Source organism: Harmonia axyridis, chromosome 2 (genome assembly GCF_914767665.1).
Source record: "Harmonia axyridis chromosome 2, icHarAxyr1.1, whole genome shotgun sequence".
NCBI lineage: Eukaryota > Metazoa > Arthropoda > Insecta > Coleoptera > Coccinellidae > Harmonia > Harmonia axyridis.
Window position 1 is genome coordinate 14,179,155 of NC_059502.1, and position 27,981 is coordinate 14,207,135.

The window sequence follows — 27,981 nt, forward strand, 5'->3', positions numbered from 1 at the left end:
GGATCTCTTGGATATTTCAACCAATTACATTAATTAGGCAGTATCAAAATATCATTGAAGTTAATTATGTTTACGAAACTTTGTTTCTACGCTCATCAGTATTCTGTAGAACATATTTGATATTGGATACTAATATAATTAAGTTAATTGGATTATAACTCTGATTGCCTTTCTAAAACAAGGTTTTATGATTTTTATGATATATCGAAAGCTGTATTTTATTTTTCCGTTTGAGTTCCATACGACCAAAGTTGGAAGGGAAATTCTCAAAATAATTTAAAATTCTATTCACGAATTTATTGAAAAAATCGAGACCAAATTGATGCAAAGTCAACTGCTTTTGCACATAAAACCTACAGTCACATAAATTCTTACAATTCTAAACGAAAAGTATCACCAAAACGAGAAATGCATTCGGAGAAGGATATATTCTACCTGTTTCACCTAACATGTATATTGGCAGCAAAAAGTGGAAACGAACAAACCTACAAAAATTTTCCCAAAAATCTAATCTGAAGAATCGGTCCCATATTTGCCAGGAAAAATAATAACTGATTAAATTGGATTTTAATAAATTTCCCTTCAACATCATTATATTTTCGAAACTTCCGAGTCTATTTCAAAAGTCTAAGATTGAGATGTTGAAGATCATGTTCCTAGATAACTCATCGTTATAAAATTTCGAAATTCATGATATGCAGTGGTTGTTGATTACATTTGATATTTATTGAATTTTCAATATCGGTCTCGTTTGATGTGCTAATCATAGCAATCATTTTGCGTTTCACAGAAACTCCCTCTTCTAATTTCCTATAAATTGTGTTTGCCTATCGTTTCTAATTTACTTATTCAGTTTGTGAGCTCTGCGGTTCTAGTTTTCTGACCATTCCGTCAATATTATCACTTCTTGTTAACAGGTTCCAACGATACTTTTATTTGTTTCCTTTACAATATTGTCCGATTTGTTTTGGGATTAGACAGGAGCTAGCATTGCTATTCATATTTGTGTTCTTCGTTATCGAATGCAAACGTCTCATTCTGAAAGCAGAAGCTACATCCAGTTCTGCATTCCTCAGTATCAATAGTGACCACCAAGCGTGTCTAGCGCTTGTTTTTATGTGAATCCAAAAGCATTATTTCAGTGTTGTTACAAGGAATTTCGATTTCTTATCTCAGCCATTCTTCTTGAATGATGTAAGTTAAATCTTCCATTCTAATCATCTATGAAATATCGAATTGTGCATTATAAACGTCTTGAAAAACAGTGAACAGTGAATTGTATGAATTCCTCACTTTTTTCTATTAGAGTTTTATTATTGGAAGAAAAAATGAATTCTGTGAAAATCCAGAGTAAAATTTTTTTTGCTGTTTCAATCATCAGTCTGTTTTCTTGAAATATTGTGGAATATTGCTTCTGTTTCCACTGTGGAGTGTAAATTAAGAAAAAATTCTCAAATTGAAAGATAGTTACCTTATTGCTTGAATAATAAAAAAATCGGTCACACAAGGTGTTTTCTGAACGTGTACCAAATTTGGTTTTTCAATAGAAAACCTATATTTTTTCAATTTTTGGTTTCTGCATGTCGAAAAAGAGATCTATCAAACCCATCCTAACATTTTTTTCCATTATAAGTCACTTGGAATATTTCATATTACAAAGTTACGGTGAGTCTTATAAGAATTATTTTTTTGGCGAATAACATTGTAATATCAAATAATAAAAAAAAAACAACCTGTCATGCTAAATATCTCGATTTGAGTTGATATGATATGCTCGTATTTTTGTTATACCAAGTCATTGTTGGACGACCCTGTATATTTTCATTTTTGAAGTATGGTAAATCGTCCTTTCAATTTTTTTACTGCGATACCCTTCACTGTATAATAGTTTTATTGCTGCCAAACTGGCTTGACTGTCAATGCTTCCAATGGAGCACTAGATTTATAACCCATAAAGTCAAAACTTCGTCCAATTCATGTCCTAAATTTCTAATTTTTACCACGACATATTTATGATCACAGTCTTGAACTGTCAGCAGAACTAAATAGAATTGAGTGCCACTGCAGGTACGAAATTTGAAGGACTGCAAGGTTGATATGTCTTGAAATTCCACTACAAAAAGAACTTGACAAAAGTCTAATTTATAATCTATGGCTAAGTTTTATCCATAAAAAAACATTCAATTCTTTCATTCTCATATATTCACCTTCAATAATGGCTTCTTTTCAAGTATTGAAAAATTTTATAGATCTAAAAATTAACCACACATTTTGGCACTAAGAATTACATTAATTTCAATGTGAACCTAGCGTAACTTGATCTAAAAACCCTGAATGATTCAGTATTATCCTTAAAATAATAAACATAGATAGAGGGAGTATACACAATTTTTATATGTCCCCCAACATGGTTATATTACGTTGATGGATCATGATAAATTTTCAAATCCACAATTTTACTATACGTTATAAATGTATATTATATTGAATGAAATAAATTTATTTGAGTGATTCCAGATCAAATATGCAAATTTGAATATCTGGAGTTCGATATTTTTCCTAATTGTCGATTTCATAATAAGCATAATAATTATTTTTTTCTGTATCTACCTGCTGAAATGCAAGGTTTGTCAACTTTTGCTCTCCTAATGTCATCGGTTGTTTCACGTCGTTTGGCGCGCTTGAAGTTTGTTTTCTGAATTTCTGATATATTTAGGTATTCATCTCAATATATTTTGAGTTAATATGAAACGTTGATTCACTATAGGACATGAGACGTTCGTTCTTTGTGGAGAAACTCGCGAATTGAGTGAAATATCACATCACTGATATGTTTTCATTTCCTCGTGCTTCTTGTCAAATTTGATAGTTCATGTTGGGGACAAATTTTGCTTTCTGAAAATGACATACGCTCTCTCTAGCTATGTTTATTGCTCTGAGAATTAACTTCATAATTCGAGATCCAAACCTACTCTGAAAATTTCCAGTTCAAAATTTCTTGAGTAAGGCTCGAAGGTAAGCAAAATATGAAAGAGAAAACCTGGGTTTCAATTTAAGATCCTTCAAAATTTTTCTCCATTTTTAAGCCTCTTGTTTCGATAATATGATCTATTCTACGAGATAGGAGCAAATAATTAGGCATAATGTTGAGTTTTCGATACCATATATTCCAAAAAATAAACTTTGAGTGTCAGCAGAACTTGAATGATTTTCAAAGTGTTTATCGAGATAAGAGTTTTAATTCAATCCAACAACCGTTCCAATAAATCAGCGCCATCCAGATCCAGACCAAAAAAAACAACGAAAAACGCAGTAGTTGTTACCCCTCATCGAAATTAATTAGGCATCGAACGGAGCCTTGCGGCAGCCCGAGAACCAAGCCCATCGTCCTTCGCATCGCGGAGGCGGCGATTAAGCCGACGTAACGACGGTTCTCTCCCATTTTAAATTGAAGCCAAGACCTTACCGCCCCACCCCCTCGGATAACCTGCAGATGTAATCGGTAGCCACTTAAATTGACATTTCCAATTTAGTGGTTTTCGAGCTCGATTTCTTCAGTCCAGCTGCACGGACCGATTCGTGTTCGATGGGACGATTGGGAAATGTACCGTGCTTGGCTGACGATGCTTCTCGGGTTCCACGGTATTTTTTTTTTTTTTTTTTTGTAGATGTTGAGACTAGATAGCGGAGGCGATGCGTGTAGCGTTCTGGTTTGAAGTCGAAAGTAGATGAGAGGCTTTATGGATTGCAGGGTTTCCTTTAGTTCGAATGAAACTCGAAAAGAATATTTTGGTGCATTCGAATGATTCTTGTGCTGGTCGATTTCTTGTCCAAGCAGTTCGTATCTTATGCAACGATTGTAATAGAAGATACAGTTGCACACAGAGAGAGTATGAACACCTTTTACTGGCTCGGAACCTTTCTGTGGTATAGAAAAATGCATCCCCGGTCTACCATAGTAACACTTCAACATAGTTGCCTTCGAGAGCGATACTGCGATTATAGCGATCATCCATCTTTTCAATACCATTTTTGTAGTACGATTTGTCTTTCGCTTCAAAATAAGCCTCAATTTCGGCGATTACTTCTTCATTGGCGCTAAATTTCGTTCCAACGAGCATTCTTTTGAGGTCTGAGAACAGGAAAAAGTCGCTGGGGGCCAGATCTGGCGAAAACGGTGGATGAAGAACCAATTCATGCAATTTTGCCATTGTTTTCATTGATTTGTGATACAGCACATTGTCATGATGAAACAGCGCCTTTTTTTCTTCTAAACTATTTCATCCTTCAAACGATCCAATAACGCTATAAAATAATCGCTGTTGATGGTCTGGCCCTTTTGTAGGTAATCAATGAATATTATACCTTGCGCATCCCAGAATACTGATGCCATAACCTAGCCAGCTGAATGTTATGTTTTTCCCCGCTTTGGATTCGGCTCATCGTGTGCAGTCCACTCAGCTGACTGTTGATTGGACTCCGGAGTGAAATGCTCCATTGTCACATATCGACGCAAAAATTCAGGTTTATTGCACTTAAACAGCTTCAAACACTGCTCAGAATCATTAACACGTTATTGCTTTTGATTGATGTGAGCTCGCGCAGCACCCATTTTGCACACAGCTTTCTCATGTACAAATATTCGTGAATGATATGATATACACGTTCAGATGACATAGCACAATGTCTGCTATCTCTGCTATGACTTTACGGTCATTCAAAATTATTTTGTGAACTTTTTTGATTTTTTCGTCGTGACTTCACCACGTTCAAACATAGCATACCAATCAATGATGGTTGATTTTCCTAGTGCAGACCCCGAAAACTCTTCATCAAGTCATGATTTAGCGTCAACTGTATGTTTTCCCTTCAAAAAACCACACGAAATTCTTTTTTTCCATCTTCTTTCAAATAACAAAAGTAGCTACAATCATATCGCAATATCTCACAAACTAATGGTCGGACTGCTGTCAAATTTTGACACGTATCGTTTGAAGGTTGGTACTAACTAAAAATCATATGGATTCAATACCAGCACCGCCATCTGTGCATAAGACCGGGGACTTTTCAATTGGCCTAATATACGTTAAATCGATAGGCAGGGGATCAAATATTCTAATCCTGAAAGGAAGATTTTTAGTTGTATATGCCTATTTTTCGTGGAATCAAATCCCCCATAAGATATAAGAAAATTGAAATATTTTCGTTGATGATTTGAAATCTTTCTCGAAATGGAAGTAAATAATAAATAATTCTAAAAAACTTGCTGTGTTTTCAACTAAATTAGCAGACAGATACAGATTGATAGGCCCAAAAATGCTCCTGACAGCATTCCCCGAACATCTCATCCATATCAATCCAATCGAGCACCATCAACATAAAAAATCAAAATCCTATCTCCAATATAATCACGTGACGTTAATCCAGATAGCTACAATGATCCATTAAAATGCACTAATCCTCTGTAGTAAATCCAGTTGTCGACAACGAAATCAGAGTAGGAATTGATTGCGAATGATATCATTATCGGATTTATCTACCTCATTCCGAACTATGCCATGTATATTGGCAATAATCGATTATTTCGCCGTGCATTGTTCTGGTAATTACACGTTATCCTCAGTTCTATCTCGTCTATGTAGATCCTGACCCCATTCCGGAGAGATGTGGACGGTATTGGTATGTTTGCAAGTTGCAGAATTCGTCGAAATTGTCTTCGTGAAGTTTCAAGGTTAGTGAACTTGAGTTCTTATCGAGATCGAATGTGGCGATCAGATGGTTGATGCGATAGGAATACGTTCGAGTCTAGATGCGGTAAAATGGGTGATTTCTTACACTCAGACAATTTTCATTTTACTCTTCTGCCATATAGTTGTTTCGTAGGTATAACTTTGTTTTCATATTTTTTTTCTCTCTTTCAGTATCGTAATGAGTTCATTAAAGTACTGAAAACAGTGCTGTAATGAACTCATTACAGCATCGTTTTCAGTTATATTTGTTGTTTTGTGGTTGCCTACACTGACTTCGGATCCTATCTAATTTCAACACACGTCAGTTGTCAATATAATATAATTTGAATAGAGTGAAATGATTTGCAACATTATTCTTAATTTCTTTTAATTCTGTTGGTGTTAAATTGATTTCGTCAGGCACAATTCACGAATTTAATGCGTAATTGTAAATTATTCCAAAATTCGAAACGTAAGATTCAACTTAAATTTCCGTAATTTTCGTAAGAGTCACACCAACTGCCAAGATACAATAGAAAAGTCACTAAGATGTATAATCTGAATTATTCATTAAATTTCGATAATAATTTACAAACTTGGCAGAAATAGAGAAAACATCGTCTAATACTCGTTGCAGAAGGCAATTCCAACACTCATGCGTTCGAAAACTCGAGCCTCCGTCGCTTGTTTTCGAATTTCGCTTTCGTGTAGGAATAGGAGCCCATTCTGCAACTTGTTTTAGAATATACCATTCTCTGATTCTGAGGACAATCCGTTCATGCTGCCACATCTTGTAGAACAAAATCGCGCGAGAATATCGCAGATTCGCACAGATTTCAAGGTTATATTTTATTATCAAATGTTGGTACTCGGAACTCTTCTTCCACGGATTTATCTATTATATGTCTAATTTGTGTTACAGAAAACTCTTCTGCCAACCCACATAGTTCAATGCAAAAATCACTAAACGATATTAAGGAAATATTCCATAAATTTCAATAAAAACCCAGCCAATTTAGAGAATAATATATTCTGTAACAAGTTGCAGAATGGGCTCCTATTCCAACACGAATGTTAAATTCGAAAACAAGCATAGAAGGAAAGAGTTGTCGAATGCATGAGTGTTGAAAATGCCTTCTGCAACGAGTATTTTAACGATATTTTCTCCATTTCAGCTAAGTTTTGTGATATAATGTCGAAATTCAATGAAAAAATCAGAGTATATAGCCTAGTGACTTTTGTATTGTATCTTGGCAGTTGGTGTGGTTACGAAAATTGATAGATTACGGAATTTGAATCGTCTGTTTCGAATTTTAAAATAATTTAAAATAACGTATGAAATTCAAGAATTGTGTCTGACGAAATTGATTTAACACCACCAGAATTAAGAGAAATTGCGAATAATGTTGCAGATCATTTCACTTTATCCAAATTATATTACATTGACAATTGACGTGTATTGAAATTTGATAGGATCGGAAGTCAGTGTGGACAACCACAAAACGACGAATATAACTGAAAACAATGCTGTATGAGTTCATTACAGCACTGTTCTTAGTACTGTAATGAACTCATTGCGATACTGAAATAGAGAAACGATATTTATGGAGATATTCCATTAATTTTTATAAAAGTTTTAATTTAATTAGAGAAAATAACACTCGTACAGAAGGCTCATTCCAACACTCGTTCATTCAAAAACTCGCCACTTCCTGGCTCGAAAGACAAATTACTCTAACGAAAATCGAATCTCCAATTCCAATCTCGATGAGATTAGAACATTAACTTGATCTGTCGACGTGTCATTCTCGATGCGTACGAGAAGATACGAATTAAACCGAACATTCCTATTTAATTACACGACGCTATGAGGTTGACATCTGCATGAAGAATGGATATGTACTGAATGCGAAACAGTAATAATAATTATTCATATGCGATTGGATGGTGTACCGCCAACTGGATGATGCAAATTTTAATCTTGTCTCTTTGATCGTTAATAAGCGATGAAGTATGTATTTCTTTGAAGGGTTTTCCAATAAGAGGTTTAATTTCAATATTAAAAAAACTACAGCAGCAATTTTCTCTGTTGATCTCAAGCACACGGTTTCGATTCTTCACATCACAGCGATTACTTCTTTATTGGCGCTTATTTTGTTTCCAGCGAATACCTATTCTTTTGAGGTGACAAAAGGAAAAAATCGCTGGGGGCCAAATCTGGCGAATACGGTGGATGCAGAAGCAATTCGAAGCGCAATTCATGCAATTTTGCCATTGTTTCCATTGATTTGTGGCACGGCGCATTGTCTCGATGAAACAGCACCTTTTTTTATTCAAATGGGGCAGTTTCTTAACGATTTTATCCCGTAAACGATCGAATAACGCTATATAATAATCACTGTTGATGGTCTGGCCCTTCTGGAGGTAATCAATGAATATTATACCTTGCGCATCCCAAAATACTGATGCCATAACCTTGCCAGCTCACTGTTGTGTTTTTCCTCGCTTTGGATTCAGTTCATCGTGTGCATTCCAAACAGCTGACTGTCGATTGGACTCCAGAGTGAAATGATGGAGCCCTGTTTCGTCCATTGTCATATATTGACGCAAAAATTCAGGTTAATTGCACTTAAACAGCTTCAAACACTGCTCAGAATCATTAACACGTTGTTGCTTTTGATCGATTGTGAGCTCGTGCGGCACCCATTTTCCACACAGCTTTCAAATGTGCAAATATTCGTGAATGATATGATGTGCACGTTCAGATGATATCTTCACAATGTCTGCTATCTCGATCAACTTCACTTTACGGTCATTCGGAATTATTTTGTGAACTTTTTTGATTTTTTCGTCGGTGGCAGCCTCTTTTGGGCGTCCACTGCGTTCGCCGTCTTCGGTGCTCATTTCACCACGTTTAAACTTAGCATATCAATCAATGATGGTTGATTCTGGTGGTGCAGACCCCGGAAACTCTTCATCAAGCCAAGATTTCGCTCCAACTGTATTTTTTCCCTTCAAAAAGCAATATTTTATCAACACACAAAATTCTTTTTTTTCAATCTTTTTTCAAATAACCAAAATAGCGATACTCACAGCGCAATATCTCACAAAATAATGGTCGAACTGCTGTCAAATTTTGACACATATCGTTTGAAGGTTGGTACTAACTAAGATGTCTAAAAACCAGGTGTATGAACTGATTAGCTTTTGTTTTGCCAATTTTGAGAATATTAGTTAAGCTTTTTATATCAACTGTAGGTAGCGCTATCAACAAATTAAGATTCGTGTTATTTATTATTTATGAGTTTTGTGCCATTATGTACCTATATGTATATCTTTCATTATAGTTATGATCTATGGAAGTAATTCTTGCAATTGAAATACCAATAAACTCTCTCTCTATTACAAATATTTGAATTCATTCCAGTAAACGTTTCGTGTTTTGTTTCACGATTTTGCACGATCATACTCGGGTACACATCGCTTTTGATTGGTCAGTATCGGTTTTTAATTAATGTATCCAATCAAAAACAACGGAAAAAAGATCGAAATGACAAATATGACATAGCGGCGCCGCCACGAACTAAAACTAATATTTTCAATTTGGTCGAATGTCATTGCATTCAAAATTTGACGAGTTCATTCACCATGTTTTTAGACATCTTAGTACTAACTAAAAATCATTTGGATGGAATACCAGCACCGCCATTTGTGCATCAGACCGGCGACTTTTCAATTGGCCTAATAACACGTACTCCGAAGCTGCATTTTCCCGGGTTCTTTTCAAAAAAGCGACCATCACGCCTCACATTCGTTAAAACCTTCATCGAACTTCGATGAATTTGGCATCTAATTCGATCCCGCGATCGTGTCCCATCGGATATCCGAGTGACTTAACGAGATCCCAAAGCGGAGGACCATACCTGCAATGAAAACGTCAAATGTTCGCTTTGCATTTCAATATCGTGTAAACGGTTCATTACGTTGCCGAATCTGCGATGGTTTATGAAGCGGACAAATCCGCTAAAAGGTATCGGCACAAAAGCGTCCCCTCATTAGTGTCTTTTGGAAATCTGCAAATATTTACGGAAATAAAACGAGCCGCAAGAGAAAGCTTTATCGCGACTTGTGTTACGGGATCCCGGGCGTTCAGGCTCGCATCCAGAGGATTTCGGGAAGAACCTTTGTCAATATGTAACTTAGGCTCGTTTTGGAGCGAAATACGCGTTCTGGCAAGTTGTGGGAATTGATCATTTTGAAAGCCTGCTGAAAGTGTAGGAGTACCTTTAATCCAAGAGGAAGCTTTGTTGTCGCTTTTCGGATGAAAACAGAGACCCATATGTGGTCTCCAAGGGTGCAATTGGCGCAAGAATTACGAGCGCTCAAAAGCTTCTGACTTCATGTCAGTTCTTTCTCCATTTTTTTTTTTAATATTTAGGTATCTGGATCCCACTATCCACTAAGTTAGGATAGGTCCTCGATTCTTGATCCTTGATTCTTTATTTATTATCCAAAAAGAAAAGAAATTAGTAACAACAAACAAAAACATTAGTGTACCAAAACAGCCACAATTATTGCAATATTTCCTGAGGTTAGTGGAATACCGTAACCCAAACTTCACCTCGATACTTATTGTATTATATATAACAGTAAGAAATAATGCCCTTTATTATCCCAACTTTAGCCTAGGAAATAAAACTTCCCTCACAGTCGGCCTTCTCACTCTCTACTAAGGGAAACATTCAATCAATGCCGGGTATTTAAGATATTTAAGAACGGCGTGTTAATAATTCTGAGCAGTGTTTGAAGCTGTTTAAATGCAATAAACCTGAATTTTGCGTCAATATGTGACAATGGATGAAACATGGCTCCATCATTTCACTCCGGAGTCCAATCGACAGTCAGCTGAGTTGACTGCACATGATGAATCGAATCCAAAGCGAGGAAAAACTCAACAGTCAGCTGACAAGATTATGGCATCAGTAGTCTGGGATGCGGAAGGTATAATATTCATTGATTACCTCCAAAAGTGCCAGACCATCAACAGCGATTATTATATAGCGTTATTGGATCGTTTTAAGGATGACATCGTTGAAAAACAGACCCATTTGAAGAAAAAAAGGTGCTGTTTCATCAAGACAATGCGCCGTGTCACAAATCAATGAAAACAATATCAAAATTGCATGAATTGGGCATCGAATTGCTTCTGCATCCACCGTATTTGCCAAATCAGCGCCCTAGCGACTTTTTTCTGTTCTTAGACCTCAAAAAATACTCGCTGGAAAGAAATTTATCGCCAATGAATGAGTAATCGCCGAAACTGTGGCCTATTTTGAAGCCAAAGACGAATCGTACTACAGAAATTGTATCGAAAAGTTGGAAGATCGCTATAATCGCTGTATCGCCCTCGAAAGCAACTATGTTGAATAATAAGATCGAGTTTTGCGAAAAAAAATTGTTGTAATATGCTAGACCGTGGACTTTTCAATTGGCCTGTTATCAAACATGTTCCTTCTGCAGATGTAAAGGTGTTGATTTGTCTGCCTCGAAAATGTTTGATAGACCTCTGAAGTACTTGCTTGATCTCTTATGTATGTTCGTATAGGCTTTCTATTTGCCCATTAGTAAGTTCCATGATGCCTAGCAGATCTCTGCCTCCTTCATTCCTCGGCAGTGTCTTCCTCTCAATGCAGCTTTTCGGATGGTGCTTTTGTCATCAAAGTTCTCATTTTGAGTTGCATGTTTTAGTATTAGGATTGGACATGTATTGATGGCTCTTGACATGTACTTGCTGTTGAAGTTTGTTTTTGAAATTTTGCTGATTTTCCTAACGAACTTTTGTTTCATTTCAAGATGAAGATCGTCCGATTTCATTATTATTATTGTTCTATTGTCAATTCATTCGTTACGACCCTGTCCCCGGAAATATTTCCCTCGAAAACACCCCTCATTCCCAGATATCCGAAGACTAACTCAATTCGAGAAATGCCCAAGAAGATATTCCTGGAACGTGTACTTTCCCCTTCCAGGGAAAGCATTTCTGATTACACCCTAAGGCGTCGGTCCCACCGGGACGTTTTGCCGTACGATCCGGCCCTGCTAGCTGGCAGCATTTCGCGGATTGCTATTCTTTCGATCCCTCAGCCACCTACGACCAGTTCTAACGCTTTAACACAATTGAAGAGCTTCTTTATTATACGCGAGCAGCCTCCGTCTGAGGACATGAAAAACAAAAAGCTGAACGCGCCATTCGCCTGCGTTTTGAGTATTACGGATAAAATTTGCTTTTCCCTCCGCTCCTTTCTCGTTTTTTTTTGCTTCCTTCTTTCTTTTTTTTTTTCATAAACAGCACAAAACCCGATTATGAATCGTGGCGTGATTTTTTTGCATGAAGAATTTAAGGTGAAAGGAGAAATGTACCGGTTTTTTGCGCCAGAGGTGTTTTAATGATATCACTGAAATGTTTTCGCGTTTTATTTTGATTGTAATTTGGAAGGGGTTGTTTCGGTGGCATTGTTTGTTTTCTGCATTCGCAGATTCCGTCTCTGCCTTTTTCGTGTAATCCTTCATCCATTAACAGCCAAATAGTAAAACTATTTCGTAATTAATTAGAAAAGCTTTCATTTTTGCATGCCTGTGTCGATATTTTTGGCATCTCTTAATTTCTGCTTTCAGTTTTTTTTAGACTAAACCTGCAATTATAAAATTGTAACAAACAAAAAAAAAATAATTCGATGTATTCAAAGAATCCCAAATTCTGCAGTCCAAGTTGTTAACACAGCTATTGAAAATTGCCTTTTATTGTTCAAAAATCCATTTGGTAGTGTTGTTTTATTGTGTTACCTAGCGATCTAACCCTTAGAGAAATAAACATAGATAGAGCATATGTTATTTTGTCCCCAACATGAACTATCAAAGCGGGAGGAAATGAAAACATCAGTGATACAATATTTCGCTCAATTCGCGAGTTTCTCCACAAACAACGCACTTCTCATGTCCCATAGTGAATCAACGTTTCATATCAACTCAAAATATTTTGAGATGAATACCTAAATATATCAAAAATTCAGAAAACAAACTTCTAGCGCGCTAAACGACGTGAAACAACCGATGACACTAGAAGAGCAAAAGTTGCCAAACCTTGGATTTCAACAGGTAGATACAGAAAATAATAAAATTCTACTTATTATAAATTCGACAATTAGGAAAAATATCGGATTCCAAATTTTCAAATTTGCATATTTAATCGGGAATCACTCAAATAAATATATTTCATTCAGATTAAGACGGCAGGATAGATTTGTGTTAGATAGATCTGCTAGCATATTTGGTTTATATTAACATCTACAAAAAATTTCCGAATGTCGATCCATGATGATTTCAAAATATTCACGACTTCATGGCACAGGTATTGAGCCTTGCGAACTGTATATAGTTTATCATCCCTCAACATCTCACGTGAGCACTCTCTGAACACAGCAGACAAGTCGACTAAGCCACTCTGTGCATGTTTGGAGACCAGTTTGCAGATGGCTGCGATAACCGCCAAAAACGAAAGAAAAAAGACGACTATTATTATTTACTAACAGAAAACTTATTTGCCTGCGTTAAGTTCGACCACAGGTACGATGAGAGCTGTACAGGACGGTATCTGAAACGACCAATAGTCAGTCGATGTTCTTATATGGTGACTATTTTCTTGTGGTCTAGAAGTGATTGCAAATAGATAGAAGATTTAAAGGATTAAATTTTTTCTTTGTCCAATTTCAGTTCATTTATGATCCAGACTACAAGTTGATTAATCGATCATTGATTTGTGAATCCATATTGGTAGTTTATTGCGATACAAGTAGATAAGTCAATATATAACGTAACGTTGACAGTTAAAACACATATTTGATTTCTCATCAGAGGATACTTTCAATAACGATAGTGGAAAGTTTACTTGAAAGAATAACTTTCATAGTTTTTAGGGCAGTCAAGAAAAGTAAGGAAACAAAAACGTATAAAAGCAAATATGGAGAGTTACTGATATGTATTAGGAAGAAACATATTCAAAATAGCATCTGGACTTGTTTTTGTTACCTAGCAAACTTTAAAATAGATGTGTTTTAATCTTTTGCACGCATCTCAGTTCATACAATAAGAATTATGATGCACGTATGATATATGTTGGAATAGATTTATAAATTAGAAAATTCTAATTATCATAAAAAATTTAAACGAATAGTTAACAATGTGGCAAGGCCTAATTTTTTTGTATTCCGGCCCTGAGAGGGTTGTCTTGACGTGCTTGTTAGCTCCAATAACAAACGATCGAAAGTGATGAGTACCTACTTTGTTTTAATTTATCGATTTCATATATTTGAAGCCTCTAGGTAGTCGCTTATGGTGCACACGATTCCAAGAAGGTTAAACAAACCTTGAGCGTTGTGTAACCGATAACTTGAATAATTTTTGAACCATTGTGATGACCTTTCGTCCATTCACGATAAAAGAGTTCCCAGTATAGCAGAAAAAAAGGCATGGGTCGGTAGAATTTTAATTTCCACTTTTTTCATTGTTGGTTTTAGTGATTTCAAATTATATGTTGCCATGCAAATAAAGTTACTAAAAAATAATTAAAAACATAATTATTAATTATGTATAAGAACTAACATTCCCAATGTTTTAGAATTTACGTAGGTAAACAGGTATATAATCACTATGATTTTCTGAAGCTGATATGAATTAATAATCAATAGAACATGTGTTCTTGATTAGAGGGAGGAATACTTGATGCGGTATTCGAGGATTCTAGTTTTCTGATGTGAAATTCAATGGTTATAAGAAAATGAGAGATTAATCAGTATTATAATAGGCATTCTAATTGAGAATTGTTCAGGCGATGAAATGATATATATTAATAAATGAAGGAAGCAATTTAAGAGTGGTATTGTCGTGTTCATATTGGTAAATATGAAGTAATGTAATAACATCATTTGGATGATCTAAAATAATGTGATAGCTATACATAAAATCGTTAGCACAAATAGATTACTTGAATAAGAGCGCAAAGTTTGAATTGAGCATCATTTTGGCTGTCATAAAATGACACAATGACGATGTCTGGTCAGATCGGATTGTGATATATTTTCAAATCCAAAATTTTACTATATCATTATGAACGTATATTATATTGAATGAAATATTTTTATTTGAGTAATTCCCGATTAAATATTCAAATTTGAATATTTGGAATACGATATTTTTCCTAATTGTCGAATTTATAATAAGCAGAATATTTATTATTTTCTGTATCTACCTGCTGAAATCCAAGGTTTGGCAACTTTTGCTATCCTAGTGTCATCGGTTGTTTCACGTCGTTTGGCGCGCTTGAAATTTGTTCCTGAATTTCTGATTTATTTAGGTATTTATTTAAATATATTTTCAGTTTATGAGTATATGAAACGTTTATTCACTATGGGACATATGGTAAATGCACTGGTTCTCGACCAGTTAACAGAAACATCGATTTCGAGCACGATTTCTTCACACATAAACTTATCAAATTTCAATGGTGTTGGTGTTCATCGATTCTTTGGTTAGTTTTAAATGATTTGTCATATAATTTTAAACGTTCTTTCCGCATTTAACCTTTGAAATGTGGAAACATATAGAAAATCTCAATAACCTTCGGTTCTCGACCACGCCGCAGAGTTCTCGACCATTTTTGTGTTAGTTTCCGACCACTATTAATAGTGGCCGCTCCACTTAAAAATTTTTTAAAAAACTTTAGAGCGAGATGAGTGATTAGTACTTACTTTCGTACCGTACCATCGACATCACTACCTATCACTCAGATGGGTTTCAGATGAGCTAATCAAGTAAGAAACACTCGAAACGTAAAAAAAAATTATTTTGCAAAAGTTTCCACTTTCTATAAATATTTCAAAATAGCAACTCATGCAACATTATTTGGTTATTTTGCTCTAAATATCTATTTAGAAACTAATGAGTAAATAAAATATAAAATACCGACCACCAGTGGTCGAGAATTAAGTACAATCAAATTGGTTCTCGACCGCGAATAAACAAAGGGTAGAAATAAATGTTTCAACGTTAATTCGGTGGTCGCAAACTAATATTCAGAAAGTATGTATATAAATGAATCAGGGTATCGAAAAAAAAATGAAAATGATCCAACAGAAATATATCGGTTGACATAAACAATTATTGAAGTAACATATTGGTTCTCGACCACTTTGGTCGAGAAATAAAAGATACAAATTTTCCAATACCAGTTCGCGACCGCCGAATATTTAACAAAAAAATATACATTTATCTGCTTCTTGATTGAAATACACTCAAAAATATATCTTATAGTTGATATGGAACAAAATATACACACATAATTCATTTAAAATAAGAAATAATTACTATTTTCTGGTCATATATCACAAAGCACTTTTCTAAGAGAGGACGAGAAAGAACCCTTTTCTATGATAGACGATTATAAACTAATTTTTAGCGCGAAAACTTTGACCTATACCCCTACTATGCAAACTATCTTGGAAGGGTAGAATGGTCGAGAATACGTACCGCGAAAATATTTCGCACTACATGATATATTTTTATTATTATTTTATCTCAAATCACGGAATGGTCGAGAACCAGTGCCGGTCGGCTAACCAGTGCATTTACCCTAAGAAGTGCGTTCTTCGTAGAGAAACTAGCGAATTGAGTTAAATATCGTATAACTGTTACGTTTTCATTTCTGCGCGCTTCATGTCGAATTTGATAGTTCATGTTGGGGACAAAATTTGCTTAGTGAAAATGACATATACTCCCTCTATCTATATTTATTAATCTGAGGAAAACTCTGTATATTCTCTATAGAATTTCAAAATGTAATCCGTGTATTTTATGTTCAATGATGAATCGTAAGATTTGGAATATTGATTCGTACCAACTAACACGATTCGAAGTTATCTACAATATTTTGAAGATTCGACTAGTATTAACCAACAAAAATCAATCGACCATCTAAAATTGACAAATAATGTGGGAACTAGCATTTCTAATAGCACCCAATCGCCAATCCCCATTTGCTGCCATTGAAAATCTCTGATTTATCATTCATTGCAACACCAAGACGAACATCCCGTGGCACATGCTTTGTAAGTACGCCACGATGTGCACCATATGGCCATACCGTGAAACACCCTTCGAAAATTGCCGAAACGAAATCGCCGAGTATAAAAAAACCCACAAAAAAAGACGGCTCGCGCCTGCTCTCAGAGTCTATTTATTTTGCACACACATTTCCGGTATATAAATAACCCGGCAACAAAATTGTTTAATGACTCATTAAAAGGCTTTTATGGAGTGTGCGAAATATGTTGTAAAATACACCCTTGGCCATCGCACTGAAGCTGTCAAATCACGTGCGCGCGGGGTGACACACCCCAACTATTTTCGTCTGCGTCCATGGGCGTAGATGGGGACTGGTCGCTTCCGAATGTTTTTATGCTGTTTGTGCTTATTTCGATGTGTGAAAGTGTGAATTTATACACATAGAATGAGTTACCATTCGTTATATCGAATGGGCCACCCTGTATATTTTTTCACTTTTGAAATCCTTTAGAAATACTCTTATATTCCGGAAAAAGGAAAGATCTGACAACAATGTAAATACCATCATAATATCGTACATATCACAAGATCCTTACTTAAAAAATCTATTAAAAATTGCGTTCCATACTCAAAACTCACTCTGTATATAAATAGTTTAATAAGTTTAATGCGAAATTTCATTTTGAAGAATATTGAAAGAATCTTGGATCTTATTAGGTTGAAACTAATTTTGTTTTTGTAAAATAATAACTTGAATGTGCATGAATTGTTGCAGATAAATCAACCGACAAACATGACGTCATAATAATTCACATCTCATTCATATATGTAGCCTCCAAGAGCGAAATATGCGCGTGAATAAACGAGTACTCAAAAGGTTCTGACCCCAAAACAGTGCGTTTTTTTCTTTCACCAGAATCACTGTTATTGAACTAAAAAAGTTGCTGAATTTTAAATCAGAACTCAACGTGTTTTAAATGTTATTAGGTAACAAAATAAGTCTTACCTTTCATTTTAGATTTGTTGAATGTTGGAATTGCCTTCTGCAATAAGTATCAGACAATATTTTCTCTATTTCAGTCAAGTTTCTTGAAATTTTGTCGAAATTCAATGAAAAATTCAGATCATACAACCTAGTGACTTTTTTATTGTATCTTGGCAGTTGGTGTGACTGTTACGAAAATTGACAGATTACGGAATTTGAATTTGGATCGTACGTTTCGAATTTTGAAATAATTTATAATTACGCATTAAAATTGTGAATTATGTCTGACGAAAGTCATTCAGCACCACCAGAATCAAAAGTTGCAAATCATTTCACTCTATCCAAACTATATTATATTGTCAATTGAAGTATGTTGAAATTTGATATGATCGGAAGTCAGTGTAGACAACCACAAAACAAAAAATATAACTGAAAACAATGCTGTAATGAGTTCATTACAGCACTGTTTTTAGTAGATACTGTTATAAACTCATTACGATACTGAAATAGAGAAATAAACTTTATCGTCTCATATTTCCCTTGAAGGTGTGCTGAATCAATCCAAAAACAAATTTCACAAGAGGTTTGTCAAACGATACCCCCTTTTCCGAATCCCACCTACGCCTATGCACAGTGAAGCGGCGGATCCCCATCCCAAATAGTCTTCGACATCCCATAACTGCATTTCTATGCACTTTGATGCTTGCCGATATATGTACAGCAGTATGAGTAATGTCCCAGACGTTGGGGATATTTCTCCCTAAATAAATTTCAAACTAATTGACATCCGTTCGTTCTCTAGGGGTCGGACTGATAGATCAAAGTCTGACGTCATGCGCCCCTCACCTCAATTAGAGCAGGGGTAGGCCTCCCTCAAATCTGACGCGATCGAAAGAATTCCAATATTTCGGTTTCTAGGATAGGTTTGATGAAAACCGTTCACGAGTGTGGAAGCACACTAGAAAGAGACGAGATTCAAAGAATTCTTTTGATATAAAGAGGAATTGATCTTCTAGATTAATCAAGAACTTATCTAAGATATTTTCCAAGTAGTCGCAGATAAACATTACTTAGTTGAAAGAAATGTCTAAACCATCAAAGATAATAACAAACATTCATTTTATTCGTTTCTGAAATTACAGTCAAAATCATATTAAACTTATAATATATAACATAAAAATCTTCATTTTAATACCTGAGTAAATCCATCTCACAATAATTATGCTCTAAGCTATCACAATTTATTGAATCATCATTCACCAAAAATAAATAGGACTCTACCAATAAAAATGACAATTCCACTCATTCACATCTGACATAAACGAGCCCTCCTAGGTCATAGAATTAAAACTAAACTGATGAAGACTGATGTGTTCAATTGCACACATCATCTCCTACCCAGTCCCTTTTCTACCAATCGACTAATTGTGGTTATTTATTGTTACAGGTTGCCATGGCTTCGCTAGAAACTTCGACGTGGCTGAGGAGCTAACAGTTGCAACGATGACAAGCTCGAATAAACAGTGATCTCGAAAACCCAATTAGAGAAAAACAAACAATACCGTGGATGAATGCATCGACTTGAGTAAACCAAAACAGTGCCGTTTCAACAGACATTATGAAGTCGACATTCGTATTCTTCTTCGCGTTAGTGACGAACGCCATCGCGTCATCCATAATATCGCATCTGGACCCTCTAGATCAAGAGGGAAAATGCGAACCAATAACAATCCCGATGTGTATGGGCATCGGCTACAATTCCACAAGAATGCCCAACGAACTGAACCATGAATCTCAAGATGAAGCAGGGTTGGAAGTGCACCAGTTCTGGCCTTTGGTGCAAATCAAGTGTTCGCCAGAGCTCAAGTTTTTCCTTTGTTCCATGTACGCGCCAATCTGCTTGCCAGCCTATCAAAAACCACTACCGCCTTGCAGAGGTCTGTGTCAGAGAGCCAGAGAAGGATGCGAGCCAATAATGCTCCGCTACAACTTCAAATGGCCTGAAAGGATGGATTGTGACCTCTTTCCTGTCTACGGCGCAGCCCCCGACGTCTTATGCATGGACCAAAACAACGCGAGCAGCTCAACCACATCCAAACCAGCGTCGAAAGGGAAAAGCTCCAAGTCCTGCAAGGGTTCAAAAAACTGCACAAGTCCCCACGGAGACACAAGAAGAAGCGGAAGGGAGTGCAAGTGCCATTGCCAAAGTCCGCTGGTTCTCCTGGGGAGAGAGTCAAGCTCCCTAAACCGAAGCGTCGCCGGCATCGCAAACTGTGCCCACCCCTGCAAGGAGACCTACTTCAAGGCGGACGAGAAGGAGTTCGCCACGTTATGGATAACTCTATGGTCAGCATTATGCGCGGCTTCAACCTTAATGACACTAACTACTTTCTGCATCGAAACGGAACGTTTCAAGTACCCTGAGAGGCCGATAGTGTTCCTGTCAGCTTGTTACTGCCTGGTCGCCATAGGCTACTTGATCAGAGTTGGAATGGGACACGAGGCTGTAGCTTGCGATGGTCCGATCATCAAGTACAATCTAAACGGTCCTAGTGCGTGTTTCTTCGTTTTCTTCCTAGTGTATTTCTGCGGCATGGCTTCATCTATATGGTGGGTAGTTTTATCCTTCACCTGGTTCCTAGCAGCTGGCTTGAAATGGGGGAATGAAGCAATTGCTAGCTACTCCGTCTACTTCCATTTCTTCGCTTGGTTTATACCGGCCCTCCAGACCATAGCAGTTTTACTCTCTAACGCTGTGGATGGTGATCCCGTTTCTGGTATCTGCTACGTTGGCAACATGAACATGGATAATCTGAGGTCGTTCGTTTTGGGACCTCTTCTGGTGTATCTCCTTCTCGGTACCACCTTCCTTCTAGCTGGTTTCGTCTCACTGTTCAGGATCCGAAACGTCATCAAGAAGCAAGGAGGTATTGGTGCCAATTGCAAGACCGACAAGCTGGAGAAGCTGATGATTCGTATTGGGATATTCAGCGTGTTGTACACAGTCCCAGCAACCATCGTTATAGGTTGTTATCTGTACGAAAACGCCTTCCACGAGGAGTGGTTGAAGTCCTTGGCTTGTACATGCCCAAGCACCAGTCTTATGACCTACAGGGAGAAGCCTTTGTACTCGGTTCTGATGCTCAAATATTTCATGACCTTAGCTGTAGGGATAACGTCAGGAGTGTGGATTTGGTCCGGGAAGACTTTGGACTCCTGGAGACGCTTCTGGAGGCGGTTGTTCGGAAGACCGGATTTCACTGGCGCAAACGCTGTTTTGATCAAAAACCGACCTGGTAAACCCCCTCCCCAGTATCTGGTGGCTGGACCGGGAAGTGCGTCGTTGCTTGGTCCAGCCGGTAGCGTGGCATCGGCTAGCCAGCACCATCTACACCACCACGTTCTCAAACAACCTCCATTGAGTCACGTATGACAAGCAGGCGAGGGGACCAACGCAGTTTTAGTTTCTCATGCTACACAAGGATCGGGACCGTCGCTTAGCAACTATGGACCCATTTGAGTGACCGCTTCGGTCCCCTGTCATTCGGTCACAGCGCTCTAGTCTTCAATGTGCCATCTACTTTCCGTTCGCCGATGGACACTTTTTTTGTACAGGTGCAACTATTCGTTTTTGTATTATATACATATTATATTTATTTTTGTGAACTTGTAAAAGGGTCAGTTTCCTGATACAATGTGATTTTTTTTATTCTATATTTACTCATATTATGGACCAGTGAAGTTGGTTCTTATGTTGGAACCTACTCGAAATATTCGTCACCGATTATGTCAATGTTGGTGTAGTTGGTATGAGTTGGTCAATAAAACGAAGAACAATTTTACTGGTATTGAATAAGGTGGCCAGAAAAAAGCCTACGAAGTTTCGAAAATACTTTCAGTTCGCCCTCTGGTGGATTTCCCTTGAAATTGAAACTATTAAATCTCTCCACATAACTATTCCCATATAAATTCAAAGTAGGACTCCCTATTTTCGAAATATTTCAATTCTATTTCAACAATATTAAAAATATTGTTCCCAATCTTCTAACGAAATCTGTGTTCTTCATAGTCTTCTTACATTGGTTTTTTTCTGGTCACCCCTTACTAATTATCAACTGATTATCGTTCCATAAGAACGCTTGAATTTTTTTTCTGTGAAAAAAATTATATCGCTGTGGGATTGTTAGAACTGTAAAAATATCATATATCATTCGACTAATATTGCATGTTACGCATAAGAAAACTGTCAATTTCGACGAACATGTAACAATACTTGTAGATTTGAAATCACTTCACTCCTATTCAACTACGTAAGACGATACTTTACAATAATAAAAGAGAGGACGAAAATAAGACTTTTCACGAGAAAACCTACATATTCAGCCATTAAACTTTTAACAGACAGACTTGCATTCTAAAACATACAACATAAATATCCAGACAAGGTTCAAAATAAACAATGGCTTCGTAAACTTCACATGTGATGTATGAGGTAAAACTCAATATACTGTTTGTTGATCAATTTGATGGACATTAATCATGAACTTGTAAATTATTACTGCCATCTACTGGACGTATAATTTTATTCTTTTACAAATACCGTTTCATGAACTTAGCATTTAATCTTTCGGAATCAACACGAAAATGAAACCACGTAAAGTGAGATTTATATACGTAATTAGAATAAATTGAAATATGGAATGTACGTGGGAGGGTGAGAAAGAATAATACCTAATATTTCAATAAAATGCATATACTTTCGAACTATGTTATTTAATGCATATACACGTTTAATAATAAAAATTGAAAAACCCAAAATACATTTTCTTTGATAGATACACTTTCTAATAATTTCAGAAGGAATTTAAGGAAGAAAATTTTGTATTTCTTTTCAGTTGCGAAGAGAAATCTTATTGGATATCTTCAGAGCCATAACGAGTGCCATACATATATCTACATTCGAATATTTCGGGACCACGTGAAAAACTTTTATTGAAATATTAGATGATATTTTGTATAATTAATTGTGAATATTTGTATAATATTTGATACGTAAGTAATTTCGTAGTGTCATAAACAAAAACTTTTGTAATAAGAATCCATAACCTTTTGTACTTACAATAATAAATTTATCGATATGTAAATATACGTGTATGTACCAGTTGAAGCTGCTGTAGTTGATGTGAAATTAAATATTGTCAACTTATATTAATGAATACTATGGCTTCACTAATTTACAATATGATAAAACATATCAAATATGGCATCATCTGAAATTATAACAGCTTTCGATTCATTTTATGCTTGATTTTTCTGTGAGAATTGAAATTTTAATTTGAAGGCCTAGAAATTCATTTGGCCAATTTCGAAAAATACTCTTTGTTCATTAATACTGATTTAAAATTGTATGTGAACGTTTTGTGATATTTTGTCCCTTTTTCTGAATTTCAATTGGCGACGAAGCACAAAATTATTTTTCTGTATATTTACTTTTATACATTTTGTACAGTGATCATTTTATTTATAAGAATGAGTGTAAAAAAACCTAAAGCTAATTGTCTGTATGCTTCGAAATGTATACGATCTTAAATATATTTTATTGTTCAAATGGCATTGTTTTATTCATGAGGATGAGTTCATTCAAAAGTGAAGACGAACCAATCACTCCAAAATGTAGTTATTATTCAACAATTTTCAAAAATTAGTTAGAGAGCATTCAACATGTTTAGATCATCTATTACAAGATACAAGTTTTCTCAAAAAAAAAAATGTATCAAGCAAAAGGTGATATCAGACCTTTGTTGTAAATGGTGTAAAGATACTTGGCTCAATAAAATAACGCATTAATATCTATTCACTAACAAAGTCAGTGAGATTAACGTGAAAGCTCATCAGATTTTCATATTCATAAATTGCAGCCTTGACCTAATTAGAATGATCAAAACTGAAATTCAACCTGATGTGTACCTAAATTATTCTTGATATGAATATATCCCTCGCAATGTTTTCATTCAAGGCATTTCCTCTTCAGTATAAATGAAATATGAATTGAATAATTTCGTTTTAGACTGTAATTACTGAAAAACTTAATTGCTTTTACTTTTTCTTGCACAATATTCGCAGGGCTTTTGCAAAGGGTGTGAAAAGGAGACATCTTAGCCTCTTCAGAATTTTAATGATTTTATAATTAATTATAACCTGTGTAGACAGTTAATGATCCAGGTAAATGATTGTTCAAAGAATGTGCTAGAGCTTTTTCTGAGGAACGCATTGAGCAAATGCTAAAATGAGATCCTTTTATGGAATGCGAAGGTGGCATTGAAGAGATTACATCATTTTGAAAATTACCTAGAGCCAGCGTTTAATTTCCCTAGGAAATTCAGATCCATCGGTTGTTGAGTGACAAACTGAGAGAACTATTCTTGATGTAGCCTTAGCAAGCAGTAAGAAAGCCTACATAGAGCCAGATCTAACAACTCACTAGAAATATTATAATCAGAGATTTCATAATATTGGACTGGAGTGCACATATTCCACAAATTATTACAAATCAATTTTTCAAACCTTAGACATTATGTTTTCTGGGTCTTTTGTTGCTTACTTTAGGTGATACTATTAACTTTCAATACTCTTTATAATCTCCATCAAAATCTTACTTATTCACCTGGAAATTAGGTACCTTCACAAGCGCTTGTTATAAGAGTATCTAAACTACAAATTTACATTAGTATAGATAGACAGACGATAGGATTAATTGAAATTCAAACTATTTAGTTGTGGAGAAGTCTGAAAAGTTTCTTCTAGTTATTGATTAGGATAAATTTCTCTAGAGGTTTCCAAGATATTTCATCTGCAGCGTTCAACTAGTATTCAATTAAAGTAATTATAAAGAGACCACTTTAAAAGTTTGGAAGTTTCAGAAAGATTCAGAATCCTTACAAATCCATCTCAATCAAACTGAAAACTTATTGTTATCAACTGAACGATACTACACAGTGGCGTACCCGATGAGAGGGGGTGTTATAAGGGTAATTCAAACCCCCCCTCCTCCAGAGGCATGTCCATTTTAAGTCAAAACGCTCAATAATTTAATCGTGTAAAAATCGAATCAACGAATTCATAAACTAGCGGTTATATAAAAGAGCTCAATCTGATCAGACTGATGTCTCAGCACAATTATTATTTACATACGGGATACAAAATATGCCAAATTAATAATAAATAATGAGATTCCATCCTTTCTTGGTCAAATTATTTTTAAATAAGGAATAATAAATTTATTTTTCAAAAATTTTTAAGTATTACTATAGGTAATACGACAATAATTATATCACTACAATGAGATTTCATCAGGTCATTTCAACTGTTAAGGTGAGGATGCCCTTACCGAATTCTAATACAATCGGATAAGATCCATAGATCCAACGATTTGCGGACACACAGGATAGACACCAAACCAAAGTTGTTCAGAATGGCCTAAAATGTATTTTTGAAGCGAAAAGTCTGAATCCTAATTTTTTCGACTAAAATTTGATAACAAAACTCACTCTACCCTCAGTAGACTCGTGAATATAATGTTGAAATATTTCATCATTATAATGTGGAATTGTTCTTCACACAATTCATCATTATTTATTATATGTACCTTTTATAATAAGCCGCGGAAACTGAAGATGCCTTTGACATTTATTTCTTTTTCAAATCAGTGATCAAATAACAAAATATTGATAGGTATGATAGTGTTACGATGGGTTTCACACGGTGATCCTATGATCACAATTCATTGAATTTCAACAATCAGGTTCTAGATGAGCAAATAAAGTGCAACCTAATGTTAATCTTTCAAATTTAAGCATTATTAATGTAGTATCGGTTCATTATGTCCAATAATAAACCTTTGAAATTATTTGAGTGAAAAAAATTCAACCTACCCTGAAATTTTCAACGTTCAAATTTCGAAATATGTAGAATTTCTTCTTTTTTTCTGAAACTATAAGAGATATCTGCAGGAAATTTTGAACAAAAATTGGTTGTGTTCCTCCTAACTCGAAAACACTATTCATACATTTTTTGAGGGAAATATCGTGCAATCAAATTGAAATGTAGTAAAACTGGGCAACACGTTCAAAAACAAAAATTTTGACGATAACGTTAACTCATACCTGTAATGTGAGAGAAAGAAGTTTCTTTCCAAATTACTCGAAATAAATTTTTTTATTACCAATTCGGTTGAATTCTTACCTTCTACTAAATTAGAGTTATAGAGGAAAATAAGAGATTCCTTGGATAATTTTAAGAATAAAAAGTCCTATGAATATGAACCCGCAAACGCTTTGTTTTCGAGATGCAGGGTGTGTCGTACTTTTCAGTGATGCTTATATCAGTTTATCAAATCTTTATTAACCTGCGCTACAGAGTGAGTAAATAAGTACCAGAACTTATAATTAATTAATTCAAACAGCTAACTAGCTGGATCTTAATAATAATTTGGATTTTCCTGAGGATTACTAGAGAATTGTTTGACATTTTTTTCTCAAAATCGATAAAAATCCGACATAACTAGATATAACAAACAAAAAAGTGTAGTACTGGACCAGAGTTTTTTTTTACAGAGCAGGAGCTCTGTAAATTTGCCTTCAAAATTGAAAAAAAAACTTGAACTTTAACACCTGTATCTCAAAAACAAAGTGTTTGGGGACTCATGTTATAGGACTTTCTTCTTGAAATGATATGAGAAATCTGAAATTTTCATTTGTACCTCCAATTTAGGAACACCGTGTAGATATAGTCAATTCAAAACTGATGTCTTCACAAATAAATTGCAATTTGAAAGAAACATAATAAATTGTATGTACAACACATCCCAGACAATTTTTTTATGCGAATGACTTAGTTCAGTTCTTTGATACCTACAGTATTGAAATTTTGAGACAAGAATGATACAAAAAACCGAAAACAACGAGTAAGTATACCGATGACAAATGCAAAAATCACAGATACAAAGTAAGAGGCTGACAAAGCGGATAGATAAAGGCACAGAATAGAGAGGTATTAATACCTCTCTATTCTGTGATAAAGGTAAATAATAAACCTCGGAGAAAGACGTGCTCGTAGTGCAATAAAAGTACCCATCTTGAGAACGATAATAAACTCATTAACCGCAAAAGGGTCCGATTTTTTACTGCCGTGTGGATTTCAAAGAAAAGTAAAATTATTTTTTATTCATTTCAAGTAAAAATTTTCGTTCTTCGCCTTTGCGAGAATTCTGCAATTTTATATTTTGGAAATCTTGGGGGTTAATTATCCCCAGTACCCCTCCCATTTCTACGCCCTTGTTCCTGATGAGCAATCTGTTTGAAGAAGTAGATGTTCATTTCTTTCTCCCTTACATGTTAAGGTAGCACCTGAAAACTCAGAACTGCCTATGAAAATAATATACGTAGGCGACTTCTAAGAATGTCAAGAATAATTCAATAGCTTTCAAGCTTATAACACTTTCGAGTTGGGGCGAGAAATAGAATCGCTATAAAGCTTTGCACGATTGACGACAGCCCTTTGTTCTTAAACAACAACATAACGAACATGTATATTTTTCACGTCAAGTCATTCAATCGTTGTTTTAGTGCCTCTGAATGGGTAGTTCAATTGAAATATGACCATACAAAATCTGAACGATTGAGACCAATATTCAAGCAATTTTCCTAGTATTGAGCTTTGTGGCCATGGAAATATTCTTGTTTCTTTATAGCATTACTTTTATCGGTTCTGAGAACTTAGGAATGAAGATATTTATAGACTTTTAAAATTTTCGATTTAGTGGTTTTTGTTAGTCGGCTTGTGAATGTATATTAACGGTGAATTTCTCTGGTTCTCATTTACATATTTCAGGATTTTTGGTTCAGTATATTTTATTCAATCTTCCGAACAACTTTCTGTGTTTTCCAGAAGTCACAAACTACTCCACACAGTTAGAAATTGCGGTTTTTCCTCATTTAATTTTCTTCCTCGATAACTCTTAAAGTATTCAATTTAGGTATAAGGTTTGCTTAAATATACCTTTCTTATCAAATGTAGAATTGTCTGAAATAATAAAAAAATAGATGCACTAATTTGAAAATCTTAAACAGTCTTATATAATACTACGTATTTGGA

At 35.3% G+C, this 27,981-nt stretch overlaps 1 protein-coding gene across 3 annotated transcripts in view; it reads left to right on the top strand.

The window, feature by feature from the left end:
- LOC123673783 (frizzled-2) overlaps nt 1-23,437 on the top strand; it is an 81,882-nt gene extending 58,445 nt beyond the window's left edge. For 2 of the 3 annotated variants that reach the window (XM_045608463.1, XM_045608465.1), the window contains exon 2: nt 19,277-23,437. In XM_045608463.1, the coding sequence (XP_045464419.1) occupies nt 19,448-21,262 (1,815 nt within the window). In that variant the 5' untranslated portion in view covers nt 19,277-19,447 and the 3' untranslated portion in view covers nt 21,263-23,437. Of the gene's footprint in view, nt 1-5,600; nt 5,732-19,276 lie in introns of those variants that run through there. The other variant, XM_045608464.1, reaches the window with a different exon arrangement.
- The last annotated feature ends 4,544 nt before the right edge of the window (nt 23,438-27,981 follow it).